This window comes from Neltuma alba, unplaced genomic scaffold (assembly GCF_004799145.2).
Source record: "Neltuma alba isolate B1F8T4 unplaced genomic scaffold, ASM479914v2 tig00011571_pilon, whole genome shotgun sequence".
In the NCBI taxonomy this organism is placed as follows: Eukaryota; Viridiplantae; Streptophyta; class Magnoliopsida; order Fabales; family Fabaceae; genus Neltuma; species Neltuma alba.
The window spans coordinates 53,206-79,798 of NW_021636225.1; the positions used below are offsets into that span (position 1 = coordinate 53,206).

The window sequence follows — 26,593 nt, forward strand, 5'->3', positions numbered from 1 at the left end:
ATTCTCATTACAAAATGAATACCAAGGCATAAATTCTTAGAATCCAATCCAAAATAACAAAATAGTAACATCAAAGTTCAGCTTTAATAACAACACATAATTTCTAACCAAGAACAATTGAAATGTTATTAAAGTAATGGAAAAGATGAAGTAAAACTCCCTAAATTAAGTCCCAAGCTTAGGCCCTCATCAGAACTCCTTAGGACAAAACATTCTAGCCTCTCATGACCTCAGAAACAACTCCTCCAAGCTCTAAAATCACAACACCAGCCATAACAGATGAAGGTGGATGATGGATGATGTAGAAAACTGATGGAATGAGGTAGGAAAGAGGTGAAAATAGGTGGCAATCAATAGGGGAACCCCAAGAACCCTTGAAGAACCCTAGGAGACAAAAATGGGAGTACCTAGATGGTAAATGGTGGCTGGCTCGTGTGGTCTATTTCCCAAAATCACAATCTGAGGTTTAAAACATGATTCTGTGTCAGCGTCTTTTTCGTCATGACCAAACATACATTTCGTCATGACTAAATGGTGATAGCATACCAAGAAGTGTTCAATATGGAGGTCTTGAAGCCCAAGAAATACTCATCCAATTAGAGGCCCAACCAGCCCTCCAAAGTGCTCAAAGGATTTATAGCTTCAGAATGCTTACATGGAGGATGATATGGATTATTGCTTGGACGATGATATGGACACATGTGGAGGTTGACGTGACATATGGAAGGCCACCTCGAAAGCCACCATGGCATATGAGTCATTAGAGTGTAAACACTTGGACCTTAAGAAAGACAAGAGCGCGTTCTAAGAGCCTAAAAGGAGAGTTGACGCCAATTCCTATGTAATTAAAGGCCCAACACAATCATATGTACCTGGAGGAGTCCATTGGAGCTATAATCTTTTAAATTGAGGCCCAAATGCATTGTGTTATGGACCATAGGAGTTCCAGAACGTGATTCAATCATATTCAGGCCCAAATGGGTGCCTAAAAGGCTCATACATGCTTATGAACGTGAATAGTAATTATAAAGATCTATTTGGACGGTCCAAGAAGATTGAAGAAGCATCAAGAGTGATCTTATATGATATTAAATAGGATTCTATTTGTTTTAATTAGTTTCCTATTTTACAGTTTCCTATTTTGTATTGATTGCTTCTTGAAGGCAAAGACTTACTTATTTTGTATTGCATTAATTAGTAGAGAGTCAAATAATATCCTTCTCATTAATGAAGGGATCCTGCTAGGTGGTGTGTGATCTAGATTATTCTATCTTGACTAGCAAGTTAGAGTATTCTAGAAAGTCTTTTGATTTTCCTAATTTTGTTGTATTTTCGCATCTATTTTTGATGTATTTTATTTTGTTAGTGTCTTAGGCTCTAAAAACTTATATTGGGCTTTTAGGGCTTAGGTTATCAATTAGGATTTTCATATTAGGGTTTTCAAGAGTCTTAGCCTATAAATAATTCAGTATGTATTGTTTTTAAAGAGATGATTTTGAATAATTAATAAAATGAGAATTTTATTTCTCTTTGTGTGAGCCTTGCTTGCATCCTCGTATTCTCCTGAGAATACTCGACAGTATCAAGGGATTGATTAACCTTGTGGTGTCTTCATGGCTAGGGTTATAAGAGACAGGTTCTCTTAAGGTCCTACTTAGATCAACCATACGTCCGTTACTTGATTCTAGCCGGTCCGTACTTCCCCTCATATCAAGTGGTCAAAACGAATAGCTGCATTTAGTTGAGCTTTTTTTGGAATTCCTACAACCTATTGGGCCTTAACTGCAATTTCCTCGAACTTAGGTCCTCTGGAGATATTTTTCGCTCGACCCTTGACGTGAAAATCAAATTAAGCACTTATAATATCCAATTCAATTTCATAAATGATGATTAATTAAAATGATGCACACTTTGACCACTTTGCCCCTACAAAGTGCTTAATGAGAATTTAAATCCGCAATTATAGATTACTATAATTCACATCAAAACATGCATTTTAAACCAATTAATTCCTCTAAAAACATGCAATTGGACATGAATGAATACAGTAAAACTTGGTCAAATCAGCTAAATTGACCACGGCCCTATTGTTGACCATTCCAGATCCTAATAAATTGTATACCTTTTACACCAATGCTTCACTTGAAGGTTTATGGTGTGTCTTGTTACAGGAAGGTAGGGTGGTTACTTATGTATCTAGGTAATTGAGACCACATGAGGAGAATTATCCTACCCATGACCTAGAATTAGCTGCGATGGTTTTTGCATTGAAGATCTAGAGGCACTACTTATATAGATCATAGTTTGAAGTCTTTAATGATCAACAGTGTCACACCTTACTTATATAATACCTTAGCATTCATTTAGAACCATTCCAGACCACTTTGGATGGTCTTAAGCTTAAAAATTTCAATTTGGACGTTAATTTTCGGAAAATTACTGTTCACTGTCCAGTTTTCAGATTACAGGTCCAACTTTGAAAAATCATAACTAATTCTAGAAAAATCGTATGGAGGTGTTCCAAAATTCTACGGAAAGATCCTTCAATGCTCTTTAAGGAAAAAATATTCAACTGAACTCATCCTCACTGAAAACGTACAGTTTATTGGATTAAAATTACTATTCATTTGGTAAAATCTGGACTTTCCAGATTCTGCGCCTTAACTTCGAAAATTCATATCTCATTGTATACACATCCAAATGAGGTGATTTACCACTCATTTTGAAGTTTGGGATGTGCACTATAAGTATGCCAAATCTCGTGATTTAACTCATTCATTTAATAGGTCAAACTAAAGCTCAAAACTAACTGCTTCAGGACCTACGTTTTATCCTTTAATATCTCCTTACTTTAATTCTTTTTATTTCTTTGACATACATAGGATGGGCTTAATCTTTCTCATTCATACTCATATACTTTCATTCATGCCATAAACATCCTAAGCATATACATTGAATTGGTGGCATTCATAACATAATTTACAGCATAGGAGAATTATACATTGAATATTCATATCAATCATTTGCATTAATAATTCTCCACTTCTTCTCCTTGCTTCTCATGCCATTAGTGCCCATCATTGATTTGACCTAAATGGTTGGTTAGGGAGGGGGTGAGATTCGGGGGAATCTCAGTAGCAAACAATACCATATTAATCATGCTAGATGGATGCTCATGCACTACACGCAACTTGTTTATTCTCTTGTTAATTAGTGACATACTAGCATGCTCAAAGCTAACTTCTTGATGCATGGCCATGGAGACATAATCTACTCATCATGAATAGCAATTACAGCAACTAAAACATGTCACAACAACATGCAAATAACATGTACACGGCAACACACAAGCATACCATATCAAGCAATGACAATAGGTAAGTTCACTACCTTGCACCTCAAGCTTTCCTTTCACTTTTCCTTTGACTCCCTTGACTTTCCAACCATGTTAGCTTTTGGTCAACATCATCAAACATCCTCTTGGATGTTCCAAAGGTCCTAAACATAGTCATAATGATCATACAATCTATTAGGACCACTATATTACATAAAGTTCAAAGCTAGCTCTCTTGAACCTCAACCCTTTCTCTTAGTCTTAGGGTTTTCTTTCTAACTTTTCTAATATAAATCTTATCATTTTCCATCCTTAAGATCCATTTCTTGTCAATTAGGACAAGTTTAGATGGCCTTAGATTCAAGAAGATCAAATCTGGAAATTTTGGTTCGCGGGTACTGTTCACGCAGAAACTCTATAATTTTTTACTCAACTTTGAAAATTCATAATTAAATCTAGAAAACTCCAAATTGAGTGCTTCCAAGTCTCACTGAAATATAATTAAGTTAAATTTAAAGGAAAAATAGTTTCAGGAACCAATTCTACTCAGAACAGTACCAGAATTGTACGGAACTCGACAATCTCCCAAAAGTTCAACACTGTTTCCAGATTTCAAACCTTAACTTTGAAAAATCACCATAAATCGTACACATATCCAAATAAAGTGTTCTGCCCATGTATTTAAAGCTCATAGAGTGTACTTTAAGCATGCCAAATTTTAGAACCAGATATAAACAGTAACTAATTTGAAAAAGCCATCAAATCAGCACGTAATTCTTCCAATTTTCACATAGATCCACTTGGATCTACCATACTTTGAGGTGTTCTAGCAAGATCTAACAACCAAACTCCCTTCCCTACTCATCAACCATTTCGACCAGCCATCAAAAGGGAGAGAAGACATATTTTCAACCATAAAAGAGAAAGAAACCAAGGCAAGAACACATCTAGAGTCAAGAACTCACCTTGAACCTTGATTGTATGACCAAAGTTGATGCATTTCTCTTGGTTTTCCCTCAAAACTCTCTCTTTTTCCCTCTCTTCATGCCTTGCACGAAATTCCCATCTGATTTAGGGGAGAGATGAGCTCATTAATGTGTACAAAATATCCCACCAACCATCATTAATGTTATGCCAAGTGTCATTAGCCTACTTAATCTTAATCCTCTCTCTTAATTAACTTAAATCATAATGTAATTAAATTCCAAAGTCAAGATCCTCTCCATTGGTAGCTTGACACTTGGAAAGCTTTAATTACCATCCATTAAAGGCTTGACAAGTGGCGACTTGTGGTCCAAGTAAAGTGCAAGACTCTGATTAATACTTTATCGGTGCACTTTTACTCCGGGTTTAACTTCTTTTCTCTAATTACTGTACTCTGGCCTCTGTAATTATTTTCTATCAGATCCATAAATTCTCTTTAATTTTAGAGAGTATCTATGAATTTTCTTAGCCCATAACACTTCCTTTAAGCCTTGCATAAAATTCATTTACTAAAATATCCTTTTATCGGCAAAACCGGCTCTTTAATTTCTTAAAGCCACTCTACTGGCCTTTTGGTTGCGGGACTAATTTTATAAATTAGTACAACCTTTCAACCCTTTAACCTCATTTTTGTATACACTTTTGAGGTCTCTTGCTATTTTAAATAATTACCTCACATGGTATACTTTTTACCGGTAATAACCTCATAAATTCCGTTGAAGTTGCCTCAGGGGTATTTTCATCTTTTCTCTTCATAGAAGAGTCTTAGAATATTATTTCCCATTTTCTAGAATTTTTCTTAGAATTTTCTGTACCCTCTTCCATTTTTACCCCTGTTGGTCATAACTTTCGGAATTTACAGTTTAGTCCCTGCTTGGACTTAACTTCATTAATCCTCTCTTTGAGGTTTCTAACTTAACCTCTAGCCTGCGTCTAGTCTCTTTTCTCTCTCTCTGGGCCTTCGAGACTTTACTAGAGTCTCTAACCTTAATTATACTCGAGTCCCTGAAAACTTTTACTTTGCAGTGTAGTCCCTGAAACTGCTTTAACCTCCTTTTTCATCTTTGAGACTTCTGCTCACAGGGGTCTGGTAACCTATTTAATTTAGGCTATTTCTGAAACTTCTAGGCCTAAAAGTCTGGATGTTACAAACAGAGCCTAAAGTATTTAGTAGATCAGAAGAAACTGAATAATAGACAACACCAGTGGATGGAATTCATCAAGGACTACAACTTTGAGCTTAAGTATCATCCAGGTAAAGCTAACGTGGCTGCAAACGCTTTGAGTAGGAAAACAGTGCATATGTTTCACATGAGTTTGAAGGAACACTGTTGCTTAGAGAGATTGAGAGATCTCTAAGTGATATATGAGGCTCCAACTACTTTATAATCTATTTTGGGTGATTATCAATTCTTTCAAGACTTGAAGGCCGCACAGATGGAGGATGACCGGTTGTTGAGGATCTGAGAAGAAGTGGAGACCTATGTTGTGCCTGATTATGAAATTATTAAAGAAGGAATCCTAAGGTACAAGAAGAGGATTTATGTCCCTGATAATGATGAAATAAAAAGAATATGAGCAAATAAAAAAAATATTATAGAAGAGGCGCATCAGAGTAATTACACGATACACCCGGGGATAATCAAGATGTACCAGGACTTGAAAAAGAACTACTGGTGGCCAAAAATAAAGAGGGCTATCATGGATTTTGTATTGAAGTGTTTGACATGTCAGAAGGTCAAGATAGAACATCAAAGACCTTCAAGACTATTAAAGAATCTTGATATTCCCTAATAGAAATGGGACAGTATTTGCATAGACTTTATCACTGGTATGCCAAGAACCCCAACTGGCTATGATGCTATATGGGTAATTGTGGACAGATTGACCAAGTTAGTACACTTCCTGCCTATAAGAGTACTTACTCCTTGGAAAAATTGACAAAGTTGTATATAGATGAGATTGTTCAACTTCATGGAGTATCGGAGTATATCATTTCAGATAGGGACCTGAGGTTTACATCAAACTTCTGGCGATTATTACATGAAGCCATGGGCACTAAGCTCAAGTTTAATATTGCTTATCATCCTCAGAATGATGGATAACCGAGAGGACTATTCAGACTCTTAAAGACATGTTGAGAACCGACACTATAGAGCTAAAGGGTAGTTGGGACACTCACTTGCCATTAGCTGAGTTTGCTTATAACAACAACTATAAGTCTAGTATTCAGATGGCACCTTATGAGGCTTTTATATGGGAGGAAGTGTAGATCTCTACTTTATTAGACTGAATTAAGTGAAACAACAATTATTAGCCCAGATTTAGTAGACATCACAACCATAAAAGATTGAGCTGATCAAGCATAAGTTTTTTGATGGCCCAAAGTCAACAGAAGAGTTATGCAGATCATCGGATGAGACCTTTAGAATTTGAAGTGGGTGATCATGTATTTCTGAAGGTTTCACCTGTCACAAGTATGGCCAGATCCATCAAAGCCAAGAAAATTACACCCCAATTCATAGACCTTTTTGAGATTTTAGAGCTAATTGGACCTGTTGCATACAAGACTACGTTGTCGCCACATCTTTCTAGCTTACACGACATGGTCCATGTGTCCCAATTAAAGAAGTATCATCCAAATCTGTCTCATTTTATTAAACCCGAAGAGGTCAAGTTGCGAAATAATTTGACCTATCCAGCGGAACCAGAGCGTATTTTGGATGTTAAGGACAAACAATTAAGAAACAAGACCATCTGCCTGGTTAAGGTCTTTTGGAAGGGCATGAGTCCCAATGATACTACTTGGGAGACTGAGGAGCGGATGCGTTATGAGTGACCTTACTTATTTTCTTTATAAGCACCTTGAGTTGCTTCTGTTTTTAATTTTTGTATATGGTTGTTTAAATTTTGAGGACAAAATTCTAATTAGGCGGGGTGAGTTTAGGATTTATGAAAAAAAACATTAGTAAAAGATTTTGTAAAAATAAAATAATAATATTTTATTATTATAATAAAATAATAATACTTTATTATTTAAAAAAGACCACATTTTCCATCGAATTTGGTGGAAAAGGAGGCAACATTTATGAAGAAGAAGAAAACTGGGAATGGATGGTTGAAGGGAGAAACTAATGAAAGAAGAAAATTGGGAGAGGAACGGTTGAATGTTACAGATAAAAAGAGAGTGAGAGGAAAAGAAAGGAAGGAAGGAGGAGCAAGAGAGAAAGAGTGCGGGAGAGAGCAAGAAGTAGATCGATGATCATTGTGAGGGAGAGGGCAAGCTTTGGAGATAATTTAGGTACATAAAATTACTTCTTTTTATCAAAATTTCTTTATGAATATTTCTTATATATTTTGAGCTTTATAATGACAGTATTACTATAGTGACTAGAGAAAATTTTGAAATTTAGGTATGGAGTAATTATTAAGTTTTGATAATAAATGACCATAAGAATTTAGGGGTAAATGAGTAGTTAAAGTTGGCCAAATTTCTAAAGGTTGCTGTGAATAATAACCTGAGAATAAAATTTTTTGAAAACTTGATTTTCTAGTCTTGTGGCCAACAAATGTGGTTCCAAATGCTTCTATTTGCTGCATTATTAGGTACAAATATAACATGTCATACCTCGGGTCCTATTTATAAGGGAGAGAGAAGTTTTTTGTTCTATTTATAAGTCATATAATTAAATTTTTTGTATAAATGTACAATTCTATCCTTAAGTTATCATTATGTAGATTGCAACATCCTAATTTTCATTTCCAATTATTAGTATTGGTTAAGCTATGATTTGTGTGGGAATTAAGGGATTAGGTGTTTGATATTGATCTTGTTAAGTGTCTGGAGGATTTTAGGGTGAAGTATTAGAATGATGGCTGTGTAGCTCAATTCTATGTCATTCGCTGCAATGAATATTGTTTAACTGGGGGATGCATAGAAGGGGGCTTGAAGTCTTTGTATCGTTTATTGTAATGAACATGTGAAGCATTCAATTTTCAACCTACTAAGTCATTTGCCACAGCAGCTGAAAAACACTGAAATATAACAGCATTATAAGTTGCAAAAACATAAGAGAGTTTGAAGGTGGGGTGATTTTTCTCTGCCAAGGCTTATGGACTTTAACCTCTAGATCTATCTTTGAGCTTCCAAACTCTCAATTCTAACTTGTGCTCTCTCTTCTCTTTGATTTTTAGATTTAGGATTTTGAAAATCTAGGGTTTATGTGGGTTTTCAAAATGGCTAACCTTTTAACTGAAGTTTTTGTATCTAAATAATAGTTATATAGACTAAAGATTAAGTGTTTAAACGATTTAGTTTTGGTGGATTTTTAGTTATATAAAGTTTTGAGCTAGGTCTTGATTCTACAGTTAAGGATTTGGTTTGAATCTAATAATGTGGCGATTCAGATTGTGATTTAACACTTGGGTTATGTTTAGGAGCGGTAATATGGGTCAACTAGTGGGTTGTAGGTTGAGCCTATGTGGTACAGGTTAAAAAGGCCCGTTTGCAGGCAACTAACCTGCCAACAATTATTTACTCTTTTTTTTAAAAAAATTATTTTAAAGTATTTTTTCTTATAAAATATACAAAAAATATAATGAAATTTTTGTTTTCACTTAAATACTTGGTTGAAAGTACCAAATAAATTATATAGGCGTTTTTTCACTTTTTCAAACGGGACATAACATATATATAATAATATAATTATAATCATTAATAAAATTGAAAAAAAAATAAATACCAGCCTTCTAACTCTACTCGTTATGAAGGGAAGCAACGCCAAACATAGGCTTTGTAGGCCTCTTTTTGCGATTATTTATGAGGTTAATTATATATTGCCATCTAGGATCTTCGCATTTCTTACTTTGTTTTGATACTTTATTTGATGATGGTTATGAGTTTTGGATTATTGTATTATTAGTAGAGTGCTGTTAGAATAGTTGGAGGCTGTAAGACTTTAGCATGGGACTTATTGTGGATTCACAATGAAATTTTGTTTTAAGAAACCATTTGTGAATTGATTTGTCAAGTTTCTTGGGTAATAATACGCTGAATGAGTTTCTTCCTTCTTTCTTTTATCATAATAGTGTTTAAATTGTTTTAAAATGGCTAAATGTTTGTTTCTATGAGAAAGAGCGTTTCTGATAAATCATATTTTTCATATGCTTATAATGTATATTATAGGCTATTTTAAGGAATAGATTGAGCATTAATTGCATAAATAAATAAATAAAATGTTGATGCACCTGAGTAAAAGAATTAAACAATTGGTTTATTTTAATAGTTTTTATGAGATTCCACAATTGGATATTACTTCTGAGTTATTGTTCTAAATTCAGGGGCAGAATGGTAAAAATAAAGTGGCAGAAACACATTTCCAGTGAGGAAGGAAAGGGGAGTCCAGAGGAAAAGCAATTCCATCACTGATAGAAATTCATTTCTATCACCAATGAAAAAGAGTTCCCACCAAAAAATACTTACACTCAGTTCCGGAAATTTCAATCAAGTTGGGGGGAAATTGAAAATGGTTCAGAAATTCATTCCAAGCCAGCGAAGAAATTAGTTCCAGCAACTTGAACCCAATAACAAGATAAATAACCGCATAGGAGGAGGAAGTGGGGGAAACCGGATGATTTCATTTTCTGGCTACCTGATTGCGCAGATTGACTGATACACAGGGGATACTCCTTTGTTCATTGGTTCTCATTCATCTTTGTCTTCTCGAAATGCCTGCTTCGTCACTGATCGTAATTGCCGAATTTGATATTTTCATGGCAGAGCTACAACTTGAGTTTGAGGGAGGAGAAGTCATTGTCATGTGTAGCTAATTCTGTATATTCTTCCAAGAGCAACGCCGAATCTGAGCTACTGGATTGTAGAGGGAGTTTACATTCATCTATCTCCTTCAATTGCTTTATTAGTTGTAGAGCAATTAGAATAGAGTTCCGTAGTACTCTGTTCAGATATTGAATTGAATGTTGTGTAACCGAATGTTGTAGAGAATTTGGTAATTCATTCTTGAGTTAGAAATTAATCAGATTCTTGTTTCAATTCAGTGATTTGAACTTTGTGGTTTGATTAATTGAGTCATTCCAATGGACGTTCTGTTTGATTAAGAATGATTAGTTATCTGCACATTCAGTGATACCTAGCTCCAAATTAGATAATGCGATGAAGATGAAGCGAAACTCTTGGGAGAATTGATACTCTGATTGGTTTTTTTTTAAGTTCCAAAGCACTGTCTACGTTTTCATTTATTGTCATTTTGTTACTGCACCTGAAAATTGACAAAGACTTTTCCGTATTGATCTGAATGTTGTCCTGTCTCTACACTGTTTACAAGTAAATTGTGTTAATTTTGCTTAGAAATTCAGAGTTATTAGACCAAGTGATTCGACACCTAGGTTGCATCATTGTACTACACATCCTTTCTTTATTGTTTTTTATTGCCTATACGACTAAGGGAAAATCAGTTTCGTAAACTTTGTTATCATGAAGTATATTTTATATTAAATAAAGGTAAAGTTGAAAAGTTATTAAATTTTAAGACAAAGTTGACATATTCAAAAAAATTTTAGTTTCAACTAGATATGTTAAGAGTAAATTATGCGTAGAATAAGAGAAGTCTTTTGTTTTTTTGGGTGAAGTCCAAATAGTTAAAAGAAGGGAAAATGACCACAAAATACCATATGAATTTCAAAAAAACAAAAAAGGTACCTGAATAAACAAAATGACAAAAAAAGCATCAGGTACCAATCTGGAATTTTGATTTTTGGCTTAAAGACCGAAATGCCTTTATTATGTTTTTTTTCACAAAAAAGTTGCCCAGCCCCTCAAAACAGGTTGCAAAACCCATTGACAAAATAGTAACTTACTATGAAAGTTGTAAATCCCACTATGTGTTTTGTAAAATTCAGCATAGAATTCTATTGTCTTTTATAGAAAAGTTACCTAGCCCCTCAAAACAAGTTGCAAAACCCATTGACGAAGTAATAAATCTCACTATAAAAGTTGTAAAACTCACTATGTGTTTTGTAAAATTTGGTGTGGAATTATATTGTTTTTACAGAAAAGTTGCCTAGCCCCTTAGAACAAGTTGCAAAACCCATTGACGAAGTAATAGCTTTTACTATGAAAGTTGTAAATCCCATTATATGTTTTGTAAAATTCAGTATGGAATTGTATTGTTTTTTATAGAAAAATTGCCCAACTCCTCAAAACAAGTTGTAAAACCCATTGACGAAATAATAACTCTCACTATAAAAGTTGTAAATCCTACTGTGTTTTGTAATAATAAGGGCATTTCGGTCTTTAAGCTAAAAATCAAAATTCCATATTAGTACCTGATGCCTTTCTTTGTCATTTTGTTTGTTCGGATGTCTTCTTTGTCTTTTTGAAATTCATATGGTATTTTATGATCCTTAAAAGAATGAATTTTAAGAGATTCATTATCACTATCATGTTTTGATTTATTGGTAAAGTTGTAGCCAAAATAAAAATAGAAGTTATTTATTATCATTGACACGTCAAACCTTATAAGCGGCTGTCAATAAGAACAGGATACCTACGCAATGTTTTTCTTTTTTAAATTCGCCCACAAAATTTCTTACTTTTCAAGATACAAGGAATTATCTATAATAATGTTTGTAAAATTACAATAAGATATGATGATTCAATTGGTCAAATGAATCTTATTATAATGCAACATCATTAAAATTAGGCTTTCTTAGTATCAGTCAAAATAGATAAAATCTTGTTCTTTTAAATTGACTTCATTTGCTATGTTCAGATGAATGCATGATGTATCTATTATTCGGGCTTTCAATAAATCAAATAAATTTTTAAAACTTTTATCAATGATATTACAATTCAAGCTTCATTACTAATTGCTAATTTGATAATTTACCACATGATACAAACAAGTTCAATCAGTTAAACAGTTATTTATAATACTATTGTAAAATTCCCATTGGATAGGATATGGTAAAATGAATTTTAGTTTAGTAAAAAACGCCATCCAAATTAGGCCTTCTAGAAAAAGGTTAAAATATGTAAATTCTAATTCATTAGATTTTATCATACAAATTAACTTGATTCGATTATTTTCAGACTAATGAACCTATCATTTGGGCTTTCAATAATCAAATAAAATTTTAAAGCATTTATCAATACGAATTTTCTTACAATTTAATCTTCATTATTAATTTCTAATTTGATGATGCACAACATGATATGAGCAAATTTAATCAAACAAACAATTATCTAAGTAATGTTGTAAAACTATGATAAGACTAGATGATTCAATTGATGAAACAAATCTTAATATAGTGCACAACACCATCAAAATTAGGTCTTTTAAGAATTTGTTAAAATAAATAAAATCTTCTTTTAAAATTTTATTATATAAATTAACTTAATTCGATTATATTAAGATAAATGTATGTCAGTTTTTCCTACAATTTCATCTTGCTTATTCTTATACAAGTCTTAACTTGTCAATTCAATAAAGAGTAGTCCAAAATTTTGATACTAGTGATAAAACATACCTCAAAATGATTAACATGCAATGAATCAAAAATGAGTTATACCTTAAAAAGTGTACAAATTTATGTAATTTAATCAAACTACATAAAATTTTTTTCTTAAAATTTGACTGTACATGCAGATAAGTTTTGTAACCTATACATTTTATAATATGTTCTCTTGAATTTTTAAATTTGTTCAAATGACCCTTATTATTAGTTTATCATTTCACTAGTTAATATATGATGCACATCAAAAGGATTTTTTGGTCCATCTTCAAATGGCTTATTTTTACATGATTTGAGGTCCAAATAGTTATGGAAAAACTAAGCTTAAGAGCTAGGCTTTCGCTATCATGTTTTGATTATTTTTTTTACCAAAAAATCATGTTATGTCCATTTGTAAAACAATAGACAAAATAAAAAGAAGTAATTCAAATTATTGACATGCATGATGGACACGTTAGCTAATAAGAATACATGTTATTTACACAAATTTAAAATGTAATCAGATTTACTCAGATCCTCCGCCTATGAAGGCATGCACACGGAATTATCTATAATAATGTTGTAAAATTTTGATAAGACATGATGATTCACTGTAGAAATTAATTGTAAGATTTTGATAAGACATGATGATTCATTGGTCAAGTGAATTGAAATGAATGCAATTAGATGAATGTGCATACCGTTTCACTATTCAACAATTATATAAATTTTTAAAAAATTGATCAATATCGATTTTCTTACAATTTAATCTTCACCACTTATTATTAATTTTGATAATTCAACACATGATATGAGCAAATTTAAGCAAATAAACAACCAAATAAATAAATAAGACAAAAAAAAAAAAATGGCGGGATAAGTAGCTGGAGGGAAAACAAAATACAATAAATTACTATACAAAACATAAGGACATCAAAAAAGGGCAGGAACGTAGGGAAATATAAGTACACTGTTTTGTCCTCACTTGGGAGTCATCTGACTGTGAAGGTGGCTCACGCACCTCTCCGTCTCCCTCCCTCTTTGCTTTTTGGCGCTTCTCACATTGAGGAACGCCATTTAGGCATTTACTCATACGATACCCACTCAAGCACAAAGCTCTTGTGATTTTCTCTTTTCCCTCTCGAGGTGATTTTTCTCTCGTTTGATTTTTCCCTGCTACAATGAAGGGAAGCGCGAAGAAGAAGGCTGGTTCGGAGGCACCAATTGATGCTTCTAATGGTGGTACCGGTGATGCTGGCACTAATGGGGCTGCTGATTCATTGGCTCCTTTTGCGGAAAACAATGATGGCTTCGAGCAGAAAGGGGACGAAGGGGAGGAGACCCCTTTGCAAGCTTCGGAAGGAGAGGATGAAGAGGGAGAGGAAGAGGAAGATGAAGAGAAGGAGGAAGAGAAGGGGGATGGACATACGGTGGCTAGAGATGGTCAGGGTCCCAAGCTTGAAGATGACTTCTATGAAGTCGAAACAATACGTCGCAAAAGGATTCGCAAGGTATAGTGCGGCAAGTTCATTTCTTTTTCTTTCTGTTCTTGTTTCCTCTGTGGTTTCTTTTGCCTTGATTCCCTGCGAAATGGAGAGATTTTTTTGTTTGTTTGTTTGTTTCGGTTGGTTATCTTATAGAATGTATTGGAGGGGGTTTTGGTAATTTCTTTTTCTTCTTCTTCTTCCTCCTGAATATGGCTTTTCGTGTTCAAATTCATGACAAAAGTAAATTTCAAATGTTACAGGGTCAGCTTCAGTACCTTGTCAAATGGTGAGTGTTCCTCTCACACTTTTCTTGTCATTTTATTCTCATTGTTTTGCTGGAAGTGAAGGGGAGTAATAATTTCTTTCTTTTTTTCCCCTCAAAGGCGCGATTGGCCTGAGACTGCTAACACTTGGGAGCCCCTAGAAAATCTGAAGTCAGTTCCTGATGTCATCGATGCTTTTGAAAAGAGGTAAACCCTTTTTTTGTCTGAATTTTTTTTTCATGATTTTTTATGTTTATGTACGAAATGAGTGAACGTGAAAGACATGTCTTTTCAAAAGAAATTACGCAGCATTTAGAGTAGGTAGCTTATGAGTCTCAACGGCTGAAAAAGTTTTTAGCTTTGCCTTTCTGTTGTTGATTTTAATTAGAAATTAAATGGACTCAATAGCTGGACTAGTTAAATATGCTGGATTACAAATGTTTGTTGTTCTTTTGGTCTGTGAAGCTTGAAATCAGGGAAGCATAGGAAGCGCAAGCGCAAGCATGTTGTTCAACACACTCAAATCAAGAAGAGGCAACAACGCTCTGCTACTTCTTACAGTCTTAGACGTTTTGCACCTCCGGTTGCTGATAACCATCCACTATCTGCTCCTCTCGTTGATCCCAGCACTCCTGATATTCCTGCCCGTCCTCATACTGTGATCTTTGCTGATGATGGAGAAAATTATGGAAAAGTCAGTGGAACTGTCGAAAATGGGTTAGCAAATGTTTCAAAGCAAGGTGTTGAAAGGAATGAGGAACCTGATTATGACCCAAAGATTAGTGAACTTAAAGCAATTACAATCAATGGAAATGATGCAGATAAAGTTGCAGTACACTCCCAAGAAGCCAAGACTTCAACTGGCAATGGTCAAATGGGTGGTCAATGTAAGGCGGATTCTGGAGAACCAGGTCAAAGTGGCCGCTGCCGAGGAGCAAAGAGGAGAAAATCTGGTTCTGTTAAGAGGTTCAAGAATGATTCTCACTCAGGAGAGCATGTTGATGCTCTAAAGCCCTTGTCAGGTGGTGCAATGGAACATGCAGGCACAGGCACTCTTGCTTCTGCAGGGAACAATAGTCATCAGATAGTGAATGATGCTAAAACTGCTTGTAATATTATCAAGCTTATAAGGCCAGTAGGCTATCAAGCTTCTATAGCCGAGGGCAATGGACACAATATTTCGGTGACTTTTGTGGCTTTGAGGTTAGTTGTTCAACTGATACTCCATTTTTATTTAGTCATTACCTCTGATAATTTTTTCTAATTCTTTTTGGTAATTGCACCGCTGATCTTATTTGATGATATGGAATATCAGTAGAATTCTTCTCTGATTGTTTGACACCTTAGGAATGGGAAGAATGTTTCTGTTGGACGTATATTTCCTCTTACCTATAATATTCGTTGAGTTATGAGCAAAGGAAAAGATCCTTTCACTTTGAATAATTATTAATAATTAGAACTATTAAACTCTATAGCTCGTTGATGTTTAACATGTATTCTGTTTCATTTTGTTGAAGGTTAATGTTTCTTGTATTGTAACCATGGTTAATACTTACTAGAACTGCAAGGTATCTAATTCTGTTTGGGCTGTTCGTTCACTGCTTTGATAGTTCGATCAATGGTTGATCAGTTGACTATCTTATATAGTACAAACATTAATAATCTTATTAAAATGGAGCATACAGGAAGAGTGAATATCATATACGTGAATGCATTTCCAGTTTTGGTAAATTAATGAAATTTGTACAATTATTTATTATAGTTAACACACGACAACTGATCAAATCTTTAATTATTTAACGTAAAATACTTTAGTGCATTAGATATTATATTTCTTGGAGGTTAATGTGCAATTTGATGCCAAATGCTGCTTCATTTAATACAAAAAAGGATGTCCCTTGGAGTAGAAAGACATTTTGATTTCTACATTCTACAGAAAGATGTTATGACTGGAGGAGGGGTCAGTAAGGAGTTTCAAAGGAATTTAACAATTAACTGACTGATAGTTTAACAATTTGTCTCCTATCTCGTGACTTCCTACTAGCATAAATGCCTTTACCGATTGACCTATCAGTTTGTCTAAAACTGTTCGGTTGTGTAACAAACTGATTGTTTGAGTTGATGAATGAAAATTTAAACATCTGTGCTTCGCTTGAAATTGAACAGATGGTGGGTTTATTGCGTTCCTTGCGAGTTTATGTTGATGCACATTAGTAAACAGATGCTGACATCATCTTTCCGGGACTAAAATAGGATTTTCGAAAGAGCAAGCATCTTTCCATCAAGAATTTTTCATTCATGATTGCTCAGGGAAGAAAACAATCAAGTAGTTGAATTCTTTTAACATTTGAAGATATTAAGCCGTAATCAAATAACCTTTTGAATAAAATCACAATAATCCATGCATCTATTAATCAGGTTTTGGGGAACTTTGGGAACCATCATTTTTAAGTTTAGTTAGCTTAGCGTATGGGTTTTCGGGTGTAATTAGTACAATATGTTTGATTTTGGAATTTGTTGATATCTTTGTCTCCCATTTTGTGGGGAGACCTTTTCAAGGTTTTGGATGTGTGACCTTTCATTGATTTGAAGCCATTTATTGGTACGCTCCCCCTTGTTGGAATTTGTTGATCTATTTGTCTCCTTGACTTGGATTTCATTTCCCCTATTCATTCGTTCTGGTTGGAGATGGCATTTCTATCCCATTTAACCTTCTTTCTAAGGGGTGAACTGGATGAATTATGAAGCATGCTTTTTCACAATCGCCTTTTCTGGTTTATTGTCCAGGAATGATGGAGCCAAAGTGATGGTGGATAATAGATATCTCAAGTTGTACAATCCAATTCTGGTAATTAGTCATCTAGATGCAGAATGTTCTGTGGAATCTTTGCTTATTAATGTTATCCAGCTTCATAAACTCACAAAAATTTGTTTTGCTTTCATCAGGCTCTTGCCTAAATCTAATTACCCTTTTTACGTTGCAGCTGATCAATTTCTATGAGCAACACCTGCGGTACACTCCCACACCGACACCGTGATTGGGCAAGGAAGAGTGGCAAATTGACTTGTGTAGCGAAAACTTGTTGCTGTCAGTAATGTAGAATCTGTTGTAGATGCAGAAGAAAGTATAGGGTCAAAATCTCCTAGCTGGTTTATGATTTAGTAGTGTATGAACTATTTAAGTATCTCTGTTGTGTTTTAAAATACCCCATTTGAGTACATTCCGTGATGTCTATGTATTTATCATTGTGATAGTAATTTGTTTTCGGGTCATAGTCTCTTGTTGGCTGGTGATTTTGGTGTAATAGCTATTAAATTAGCTCAGTTCCATATCACGTCTTATAAATTGTCTATTTTAATGAACAATTTTAATATGAAGTCCACGGTATGGTTTGAATTTAATAGTACCATTCAAAGCCTCCGGTTTTGTTATACAACTAGAACATTTTTAAATATTTAATTCAATATTTCAAGTCCCGGCCACCCCAGATATATGATTAGTATGAATTTCTGAGAACATTATAAAACAGTGGCTTAGAAGCAACAACAAATGCTAGTAGTTACCATGAGCAAGTCTTGAAGAATAAATGAAGTTAAATTGATGTATGAACCAATTCTAACTATATCATGTTTGGGGCAGTAAATAAAGTTGATTTGTACCAAGCAATCACTAAAACAGTTCAAATAAATTCCTAGCATAAATATGTAAGAAAGAGGCGTTGGAGTCCCAATGAAACTCACCTAAATGGACTCCAAATCTCACCACTCCATTCTACACAATATATTTGCACAGAACATGCAATACAAAAACTTTTCCTTTCTACACAATATATTTGCGCGCCTCAGCCTTGAGCTTTAGGGGTTAGGTGGGCTCTTTTGTGGTGCAGATGGCTTCCGGAAAACTGAACCAAGCTGAACTACCCCTGCAGAAGACCCATCCCGTTGGTTTTCACCTGTTAGTGCTTTCTTCTTCTTCACCCTTTCTGCCCAACCAGCTAGGCCCTCTTGCACATGTTCATTAAATATTGCCGCCTTGTAATGAGTTCCCATCTACAGGGTTTGGAAATTATGAGAGTCAATGCATCACAAATTCTCAGGTGCATACAATCCATGTAATTATTACATGAACGTGTACTGGTTCCATGGAAATTCATCGAAATTGGGTTTCAAATGATGAAGTTTAATGATACCTTCTAATGACTATCTAACTTCACTTATAGTCCCTAAAAATTTGTATTGAACTCTTAAACTATCTCATTAAAACTTGTGAAAGTGGATGCTCACTTCAATTGATTTTTACATTGACAATCGAAGAGGCTATGGTTCCTGAAAATTTCATCACAATCACATAATGATCCAACGAAAACTCGTTTAGTTGTTTAATTTTATATTGACTTCTTGTATTACATAACTGAAACTTTCAGTTTCTAACGATTTCCTTACAACTAATTCTTGCTAGTACCCCAAACTCACCTGTGTAACAATGGCATAAAGGGGTAGAGTGCTGTAGCTACAAAGTACTTGAATAAAAACCCTGCAATTCCAAAAGAATAGATGAAGAAAGAGGAGGGAAAAGAATTGTATGAGCTTCGGCTCTTACTATGAAAACCGTTAAGAGGAAACAAGTGTAGCATTTACCCAATAACAAGCCTGGGGACAATGTAACCGACTTGTCCCATTATGCAGGAGTCAAAACCATAAGTAACCTAAGATATAAAGAAAATAGTGTTTAAAATTTACACTACTCTGAGTACTCCATGAAGAGAAAAATGGAAGAGAGAGAGAGGGAAAAAAAAAAGAAAACCTTCAGAAGAATCTGCTTACCAATATCCAAAAAAAGAATGCTATCTCAAAAGCATTTTGGAAAAGGGTAAAATGAATCAAGAAGAGAACAAATTTGGGCCGATGAAACCAAAAGTGATCATCTGATGGTTGGACAACTAAAGCACCTTCTACGGCTGCATGCTTCTCAGCTACTTCATGAGCTAATTGAGTAATTACATGCTCCAGCTTAGTTCCCACAGCCAGTAGAAGCTTAAAGAACGGAAACCAGCAACACAATCAATAAAGAGGAAGATGCAATGTGAACGACAAGAACATGACTTTTAAAAACAGAAACATATGGACCAATGTATGACTCATCTCTACAACAAAAAATGAGTTGGAAAAAAGACAGACGATTCCCACATAATAGTAAAAATGCATTCTCAGTAAAACTCTGCAGGCTACAGAATGTAAGCACAAGCTCATCTTCATGTTACCCATTAACCTAGAGAATGACATGTTAGATGGGGTCACAGCTTCACTTGATCCATTGCCAAAGAGATTCTCCCACTAGGAAATGATAGGTATGGAACTGATTGGTATAAGTTATTCAATCCACACCTGAACTCTGGTACAGGATCCACGAAATAATTGGCTTCGTGTTCAGCTTTTTGGGCCAGTGCCTTCACTGTGCTTGGATGAATATTATATACAAAAGAAAGACTTCAGTTTTTAAACTTTTAAAATGATACAGTGGCTTTGGAGGAGAAACAGGGAAAAGGTCTCTCTTTCAACATCAAAAGGGGGAAAGCACAAATCTAATGGATCCCTCCTAAATTAATGGTTATTTGATTATGATCTCTTATCTAAAACTCTAACCAAAGGGATCACGCGTATTATGCATAATTGATTCTTTCCTCCTAAAGCATATTTCAACCTTCGCATTTATCCACTCTTATAAAAGGACAGTGAAATTGGTGACTATTCAAAATTTACATCATCGAAGATGAGATATTTTAATATATTTGCAGAGTTGGAAACCCTTCAGACCAATTGTAAGATAAATAATTTGATTAAATATATGCACAGCCTGCACATATCAACAAGAAATAAGCAAAAAATTTCGCCAAGAAGCTTACAATGAAAGGAATGAAGGCAATCCAGAAATATGTATGCCACCCTGGATGAGAAAAGAAATCATCTTAGTTAAGAAATTGAAGTAATCCTTGCTGTCAACTAGCAAAATCAAAAGAAGCAATTCGATTGATCACTCTATGCTTGCAGGCAAACTTGCAAGATTATATCAGTCATTGTTGTTAAAAAAACCCATGGATCTAGAAGTTCATAGTGAACCATATAGCTTTTCTTCCATATTACACCAGAAGATTTTTATTGCAAACGAACATGCAGAAAGAAAGAGAACAATCAGAGCAACAGCATTCACAAACAACATCAGTGGCACACAACTGCCAACAACTAAAGGAGTCAAAAATCAAACAGCAGCCACAATAAATGCCTGTAAAAACATCCATTAATTCAAAGAGATGATGTGTCATATAGCAGGAAGCCATACGGCTTACCATTAACATTAAGCAGCAAGAAGATGATCACGAAGACCCAAAGGTACCAGCTGCAGCCATGAAAATATAAAGTGACTACACAGGTCAGAGAAGACAAAACATAAGATATTAAGGGCAATTAATTTGCTAATTATGTATGGTAACCTAAGAAAAACTATAACTGCAAAGTCATTTTAATGAAGCACTTACCTTATGCCAACCACTTTTTTGAAATCATCTTCAAGTGCACGCATCATATATTTGTGGAAGTCAAACTTTCGATTTTCATTCCAATGGGTCTAAAACAGTAAGACATGCAAAGAATTATGCTATTATTCCGGCTCTCGTTCTACTGGCTGATAATCAGTCAAGAGGATATGGAAAAGCAAATTCCATAGGAACCATACCATGATAAAACCAAGCCGTAATGTCTCGTAATCTGACTTTGTCATGGAGCCATAAAATTGCTTCAAAAAGGAATACTGAAAGGAACATACAAATTTATAAGGAATAAGTTCAGTAAACAAGGGATAATCATTCTAGCTGATGACCTAGCATCCATTAATAATGATGCTTCAACATGTCCATAGAATTAATAGGTTACATTGTCCAAACAAAGGATCAACCATTTTTTTTTAATCCCTAATGAAACTGTTAATCTGGACTAGAAAATATGACAAGCTTCCTAGTTGTAATCAAACTAAAATTAAAAATAAATAAATAGGAGACCAAATACCGAGTTTTAGTTGTTTCATCTGAGTTATAACCAGTAGTTAGGCAGATGGATAGATGAGTTTCTTGTGACTATAAAGCATAGAATAACTTACCAACCAGCTCAGCAAAACTGAATCTTTACCGAAACCCAGAAATCGACCCTTAATAAAAGCGTGCTGCTGAACATGAGTGACTGCTGGTTCTGTAACTGCACTAACTCAAAATGGAGAAAAAGAGCAATTAGGGAAGATATAACTACTTTCAATAGAATTTCTGGAACTTACATAAAAGAAATTTAACTTGCTTAAGCTTTAGATTATTTATTGTGATCCTCAAGCCAAATACTGACATATTTAAAGTGTCATTTTGTTGAATTAAAGACTATTAAATTAAAAGACTATCAAAGACTTCAGAAGCTAACAATAGTATTGGAAGCACATACACAATAAATGGTCAAATTGCTTACCTGGCTTTGTTTCATTGCTTTCTTTAGCAATTAAATTCTCCCAATGCTTCCACTGACGTATCTATATAAAGAAAGTTGGGTTATCAATAAAGAAGACTGAAGAGAACTTAAACAAGCAGAGGCATTTGTTAATAAGATTATTCGATACTTACTCTTGCACCTCCAAAAACAATAGTCAGCACACAGAATGTCAGGTGGACAACAGCTAGAACAAAAATAAATATATGTAGGTGATGCAGTGCTTCTGAAGATATTAATGGTACCTTGCCCTGAAATTTATTTCAAACAGATTACAGAATAAGATGCTATAGCATGCGGAATAAAATAAACATATTACATGAGGAAAATCACAAAAGGGATTCAATTCAATTTAACACTATCTATATTGTTTGAAACAGAGGGCAATAATATTTTGATAAAAATAACAGTCCAGTGAAATCATTTTGATAATCAGTTAAATGTGAGACTGAGGTATGACACAATCTAACAAAGGCTCAAGTAATCAATATGCAAAATTAATGGAATAGAATAATAAAAGTGTTGTAGCATAAATTCATAAGTTTTTTGCTGTGCCGGCATTTATAAGTAATGTTCTACTTGGCATATCAAATAAGAGAATGGAAGAACAAAAGGAACGTAAGAAAGTTATCTTGATCTTATCACCCCTAAAATGATTGGGGACAGAGAACAATCGCTCCTCAAAATAAATTTGAATATGACACGATGGTAATAGAGAAAAGGGAATTAAGGAAAAAACAAGCACCCCTTCAAAAATATTTCTACATCATCTCCATGTTCAAGCTGGTAAGAGAACCATGTCGTTCAAAATGCTTAAGCTTATAAGAGAAGGCCCATGGATGAGCTCACCCCCTCAGTCCATGCATAACCTGAACCCATCAGGATTGGAGCTCTGGTTACCTAAAGATCATGCTCAGTCCACGCTAATTCCCCTTCTCAATCAAAAGCGTACATCTCTCCCCATGGGTCTAAATTTGAATATATTATGAAGATTCATCACTGCTTGATTATGACATATTAAAGCTCCATTACCATGTAAAGGATAAGATGCTTAGTCATCTTAAAAGTTTAAGCAAACGAATCAATGTTTTAATACCCCTAACGAATATTTTTTGAATAGTTTTCCATGTAATTGAATCTGACTTACAAACTAATAACATCCTTCTCTAAATTTACTTTTATAATAGGTTGTCCAAATGACCTTAGTTTGACCAGACAGGGGATAAACGTTAAGAAAAGTAAGAATTTTTTTTTTTTTAAAGAGAAACATGGGACCAGAAAAGGATATATTATTCATCAGAAAACTTTCCTGTTTTATTCATCAGAATGGTTGAATTGGTCAAAATATACCTAATATTAGCATAGTATACTTCTTTGAAGCCAGAAATAATAAGCCACTATGTCCTACACTGTAGAAGACTCACAAGTATCTATTTGCCAAATAAGAAGGAAAAAAATAGCATTAAACTGAAGTCAGATTTTTCTTTAGAGCTATAAAGCATAAACACGATGATTGTGTATTCATATTTAAAATTTCACAAAACTCGGACGGCAGACAATATATACTTTCATAAATACATATGCTAGCTGTCTGTTTGTGTTATGCTGTGTTATGATATAAAAGCAAATGTAACATGCCCAAATCCAAGTTTTTTAAGATCCCATTCAATGAGCCCTTCAAAATAAACTGATATCAGATTTTTCTTCAGAGCTATAAAGCATGGACACTAATGATTGAGTATTGATGCACGACGTTTCTGATAACTCAAACAGCAGACAACATATACTTGCAGAAATGTTTGTTTGTGTCGTGTCGTGTTGTGTTATGATGTAAAGGCAAATGTATCATACCCAAATCCAAATTTTTAAAGATCCCATTCAATGAGCCCTTCATAAAAAGACACATTCGAAACCATCCTCTGTTTCAAGTACTTTCCAGAATTATTTCGAAAAATCAAAATAAAACTGATGTTAAACTATCCATTACGTCTATTCACGCAAACCAAAAATTGGATAGAATTGCTATGATCTGATTCTATCCTTTTTTTTTTTTTTTCTGTGTCCCCATTCCTTATTCCAATCTAATTCCAATGCATGTCAGGACTCAGGTGTGTACCAGAACCAAAAAGTAATTATTTTCATTCTAATACATAAAAATATGTACTGTACATATTTTTCTGTGCACTGTGGTAGCTTTTGTTTCTGACACGTGTCAAACAGTATCATGTATTTAAAAAAAATGCGTTGGCAGTTCATGATTCAGGACTCGATGTATGCAATGACAATTGACTGTTGGGTTCTTATCATAAACCAGTTAGCAGTAACAGTAGTCTAATCCTTCTCATTGGTTTTTAGAGCATAAACAGAAACAGGGCAGCTGGGTGTTCTAAGGAAAAAGCTAAAGTCACTGCAAGACTAATTATGTAAATGTAAAAAATAAATAGAGTAACTGCTGAAACATGAAAGGATTAAAATGTATTTTGTTGTATAAGGCAAATTACTGATTAATTAAAAAAAAACAGGACATCCATTATTCCAATTTCCCCATCATTTATGCAAATAAAGTTTCAGAGACCTAGATTTCAATTGTTAGAAACATGTAAAAAGAGAATCTTATTGCCTTAAACCTGCATAGCAATTTTATGACAAACAACTGTTACCAAATACTAACAATAAAACACCTAAATCACTTGATATGATCCAACAAAAATCCAAAATTGAGATGATATATAATCAACATATGATCGATGTTGTTTATATGATGGTTGAGGAACGGAGCCAACTATGTACAAGAACAAAGACTGGACAATTTTCAGTTGAACCATTTATACACATGCATACTGACATAAATGCCACTGTGAAATCTAAAAAGATCACAGTTCCAGAAGAATCTCAAGAAGAATTCATCAATAAAAATATTTACATAAAACAGATGGTCTAGATTATTGACCAACTAATTCCATTCACTACACAGCCCGTTGCCAACAAAAATCCATTGTATTGTAATATTTAAGGGAAAACGAGTATCTCATGAGTTACTCCCATCCAACAAAGTTGTTGTCATAACACGAGTCATAGCATGGAACGAAACTTGGGAAAAATATATGGACTGGATAAGTGAAAAAGTAATCAAACGCAAAATAATATAGCCGAGACTTACAAAAGGAAATGATAGGAAGAAAAAGAAGAGACAATGAGATGCCGAAAGGGAAAAAAGGAAAAAAACAAAAAACAAAGAAACCAAATTATAAAGCCAATTAGTCAAATGTCTTCATATATTGGTGCACTTTTATCGCTCCCGGTGCATTTTCAAGTCTGCAATAATGCCAAACGTCAAAAAAGCATTTTTGTTTTATTAAATTTTGTCATAAGGAATGTTAGATCCTCATTCCTAAGTTATTTGATGGCAAGACACTGAAATCTCGTCACTTGTGGAATAATAGTTCCCTTGTCTCCTTTTTATAAAACTTCGTCACAAAAGATGCTTTAGATCGTCCTTCCTAACAAAAGTGATTTGATGATTCGATACTGAAATTGTCCATACCCTTTCTGAAACGTTTCTTTCTCTCCACAAATAGGAAAACTCGTAATCGAAACCAAGTTCATATCGTCCAAAGGAGACTTTTCTGAGGAACAAACCCCTGAATCAGCTGAAATCAGATTACAATAAACTGATCGACGCTAAATCTTATTGCTTATTACCTTACGAGCGCAGTATCCAGTCGCGGACTCTGACGATGGCCCCTCAGCAAGAAGGTGCCTGAGGCCAGGAAAAGACAAGGATGTCTGAAAATGGGCAGAGCCATTTTCTGATTCTTTATGTTCCTTTTCATCAAGCCCACAAGGAAGCATATGGCGAATCAAACTCGGATGAACACAGATTTTAGTGATGCCATTTTGCGTTACCGTAAGAAGCAAAGATATAAAACCCATCAGCATCAGTTCTGATCAAACAGAGGGAGAACAAAAATTAAAATGAAATGCAACCTTCAGTTTTCAGATCAGAAATGTACGGACGTCAAACGACATTAACAATGCATGAAAGTGAAATAGGAAAAAGAAAAACCTTCTTTGATCTTCTGCAACGCTTGGAAAAGTGGCTTCTGATTCTTCTTCTTGAGGTACTTCCCCCCATAATGAAGAAAACGTTCGACGGCGAAAGAAACGGCGACGATGACAGTGCAAACGGCGGCCACTACCCATGTCGGAGTGAATTCTAAATTGTTTTCATCATCACCACCACCACCTCCACCCATTCTTCTTCTTTCTCTTCTTCACGATCTCTCTTTCTATATATCTGACCTTCGCCTATCGTCTTGCCATCAATGGACCCTCTGCTTGTGGAGACTCTGCACTGCTGTCTCTATATTTTTCGTGTTCTTCGACACAGGCACGGTTATTTTCAACATTTTCTACTCGTCATTCAACTTTTTTGGCCGACGACCCCAGGCTTTCTGATCTCTATTTGGATTTAAATTACAGGCTAATACAAA

General features: G+C 34.5%; 3 protein-coding genes across 4 annotated transcripts; 2 read left to right on the top strand and 1 right to left on the bottom strand.

Moving 5' to 3' along the window:
* Nucleotides 1–6,797: 6,797 nt before the first annotated feature.
* Nucleotides 6,798–7,157, top strand: LOC114715019 (uncharacterized). The gene has a single exon (XM_028899824.1). The coding sequence runs from the start codon at nucleotides 6,798–6,800 to the stop codon at nucleotides 7,155–7,157; it is 360 nt and encodes a 119-aa protein (XP_028755657.1).
* Nucleotides 7,158–13,822: 6,665 nt separating this feature from the next.
* On the top strand, nucleotides 13,823–17,910 carry LOC114715013 (chromo domain protein LHP1). Its single transcript, XM_028899819.1, has 6 exons — nucleotides 13,823–14,340; nucleotides 14,577–14,602; nucleotides 14,700–14,786; nucleotides 15,045–15,782; nucleotides 17,367–17,427; nucleotides 17,564–17,910. The coding sequence occupies exons 1-6, from the start codon at nucleotides 14,011–14,013 to the stop codon at nucleotides 17,615–17,617; spliced, it is 1,296 nt and encodes a 431-aa protein (XP_028755652.1). The 5' UTR covers nucleotides 13,823–14,010; the 3' UTR covers nucleotides 17,618–17,910.
* LOC114715012 (MLO-like protein 1) lies at nucleotides 15,564–26,515 on the bottom strand. Of its 2 annotated transcripts, XM_028899817.1 has the most exons (14): nucleotides 26,167–26,515; nucleotides 25,803–26,044; nucleotides 22,235–22,351; nucleotides 22,083–22,143; nucleotides 21,730–21,824; nucleotides 21,310–21,384; nucleotides 21,113–21,201; nucleotides 20,924–20,973; nucleotides 20,483–20,523; nucleotides 19,404–19,613; nucleotides 19,218–19,285; nucleotides 19,053–19,113; nucleotides 18,321–18,629; nucleotides 15,564–15,640 (listed from the first exon to the last, which is right to left on the bottom strand). In XM_028899817.1, the coding sequence occupies exons 1-13, from the start codon at nucleotides 26,354–26,356 to the stop codon at nucleotides 18,435–18,437; spliced, it is 1,494 nt and encodes a 497-aa protein (XP_028755650.1). In that variant the 5' UTR covers nucleotides 26,357–26,515; the 3' UTR covers nucleotides 15,564–15,640; nucleotides 18,321–18,434. The 2 variants fall into 2 exon arrangements, with proteins under 2 accessions (XP_028755650.1, XP_028755651.1); XM_028899818.1 differs by lacking the exons at nucleotides 25,803–26,044; nucleotides 26,167–26,515 and adding an exon at nucleotides 22,950–24,880.
* Between the last annotated feature and the right edge of the window lie 78 nt (nucleotides 26,516–26,593).

Excerpts from the sequence above, each read along its gene's own strand:
- LOC114715019 (XM_028899824.1), top strand. The coding sequence starts at position 6,798 with ATGGCCAGATCCATCAAAGCCAAGAAAATTACACCCCAATTCATAGAC.
- LOC114715013 (XM_028899819.1), top strand. The coding sequence starts at position 14,011 with ATGAAGGGAAGCGCGAAGAAGAAGGCTGGTTCGGAGGCACCAATTGAT. Across the intron at positions 14,341-14,576 it reads GTCGCAAAAGGATTCGCAAG|GGTCAGCTTCAGTACCTTGT; the intron begins GTATAGTGCGGC and ends CAAATGTTACAG. Across the intron at positions 14,787-15,044 it reads ATCGATGCTTTTGAAAAGAG|CTTGAAATCAGGGAAGCATA; the intron begins GTAAACCCTTTT and ends TGGTCTGTGAAG.
- LOC114715012 (XM_028899817.1), bottom strand. The coding sequence starts at position 26,356 with ATGGGTGGAGGTGGTGGTGGTGATGATGAAAACAATTTAGAATTCACT. Across the intron at positions 21,385-21,729 it reads CAGTTTTGCTGAGCTGGTTG|TATTCCTTTTTGAAGCAATT; the intron begins GTAAGTTATTCT and ends TGTTCCTTTCAG. Across the intron at positions 18,630-19,052 it reads TTTATGCCATTGTTACACAG|ATGGGAACTCATTACAAGGC; the intron begins GTGAGTTTGGGG and ends CAAACCCTGTAG.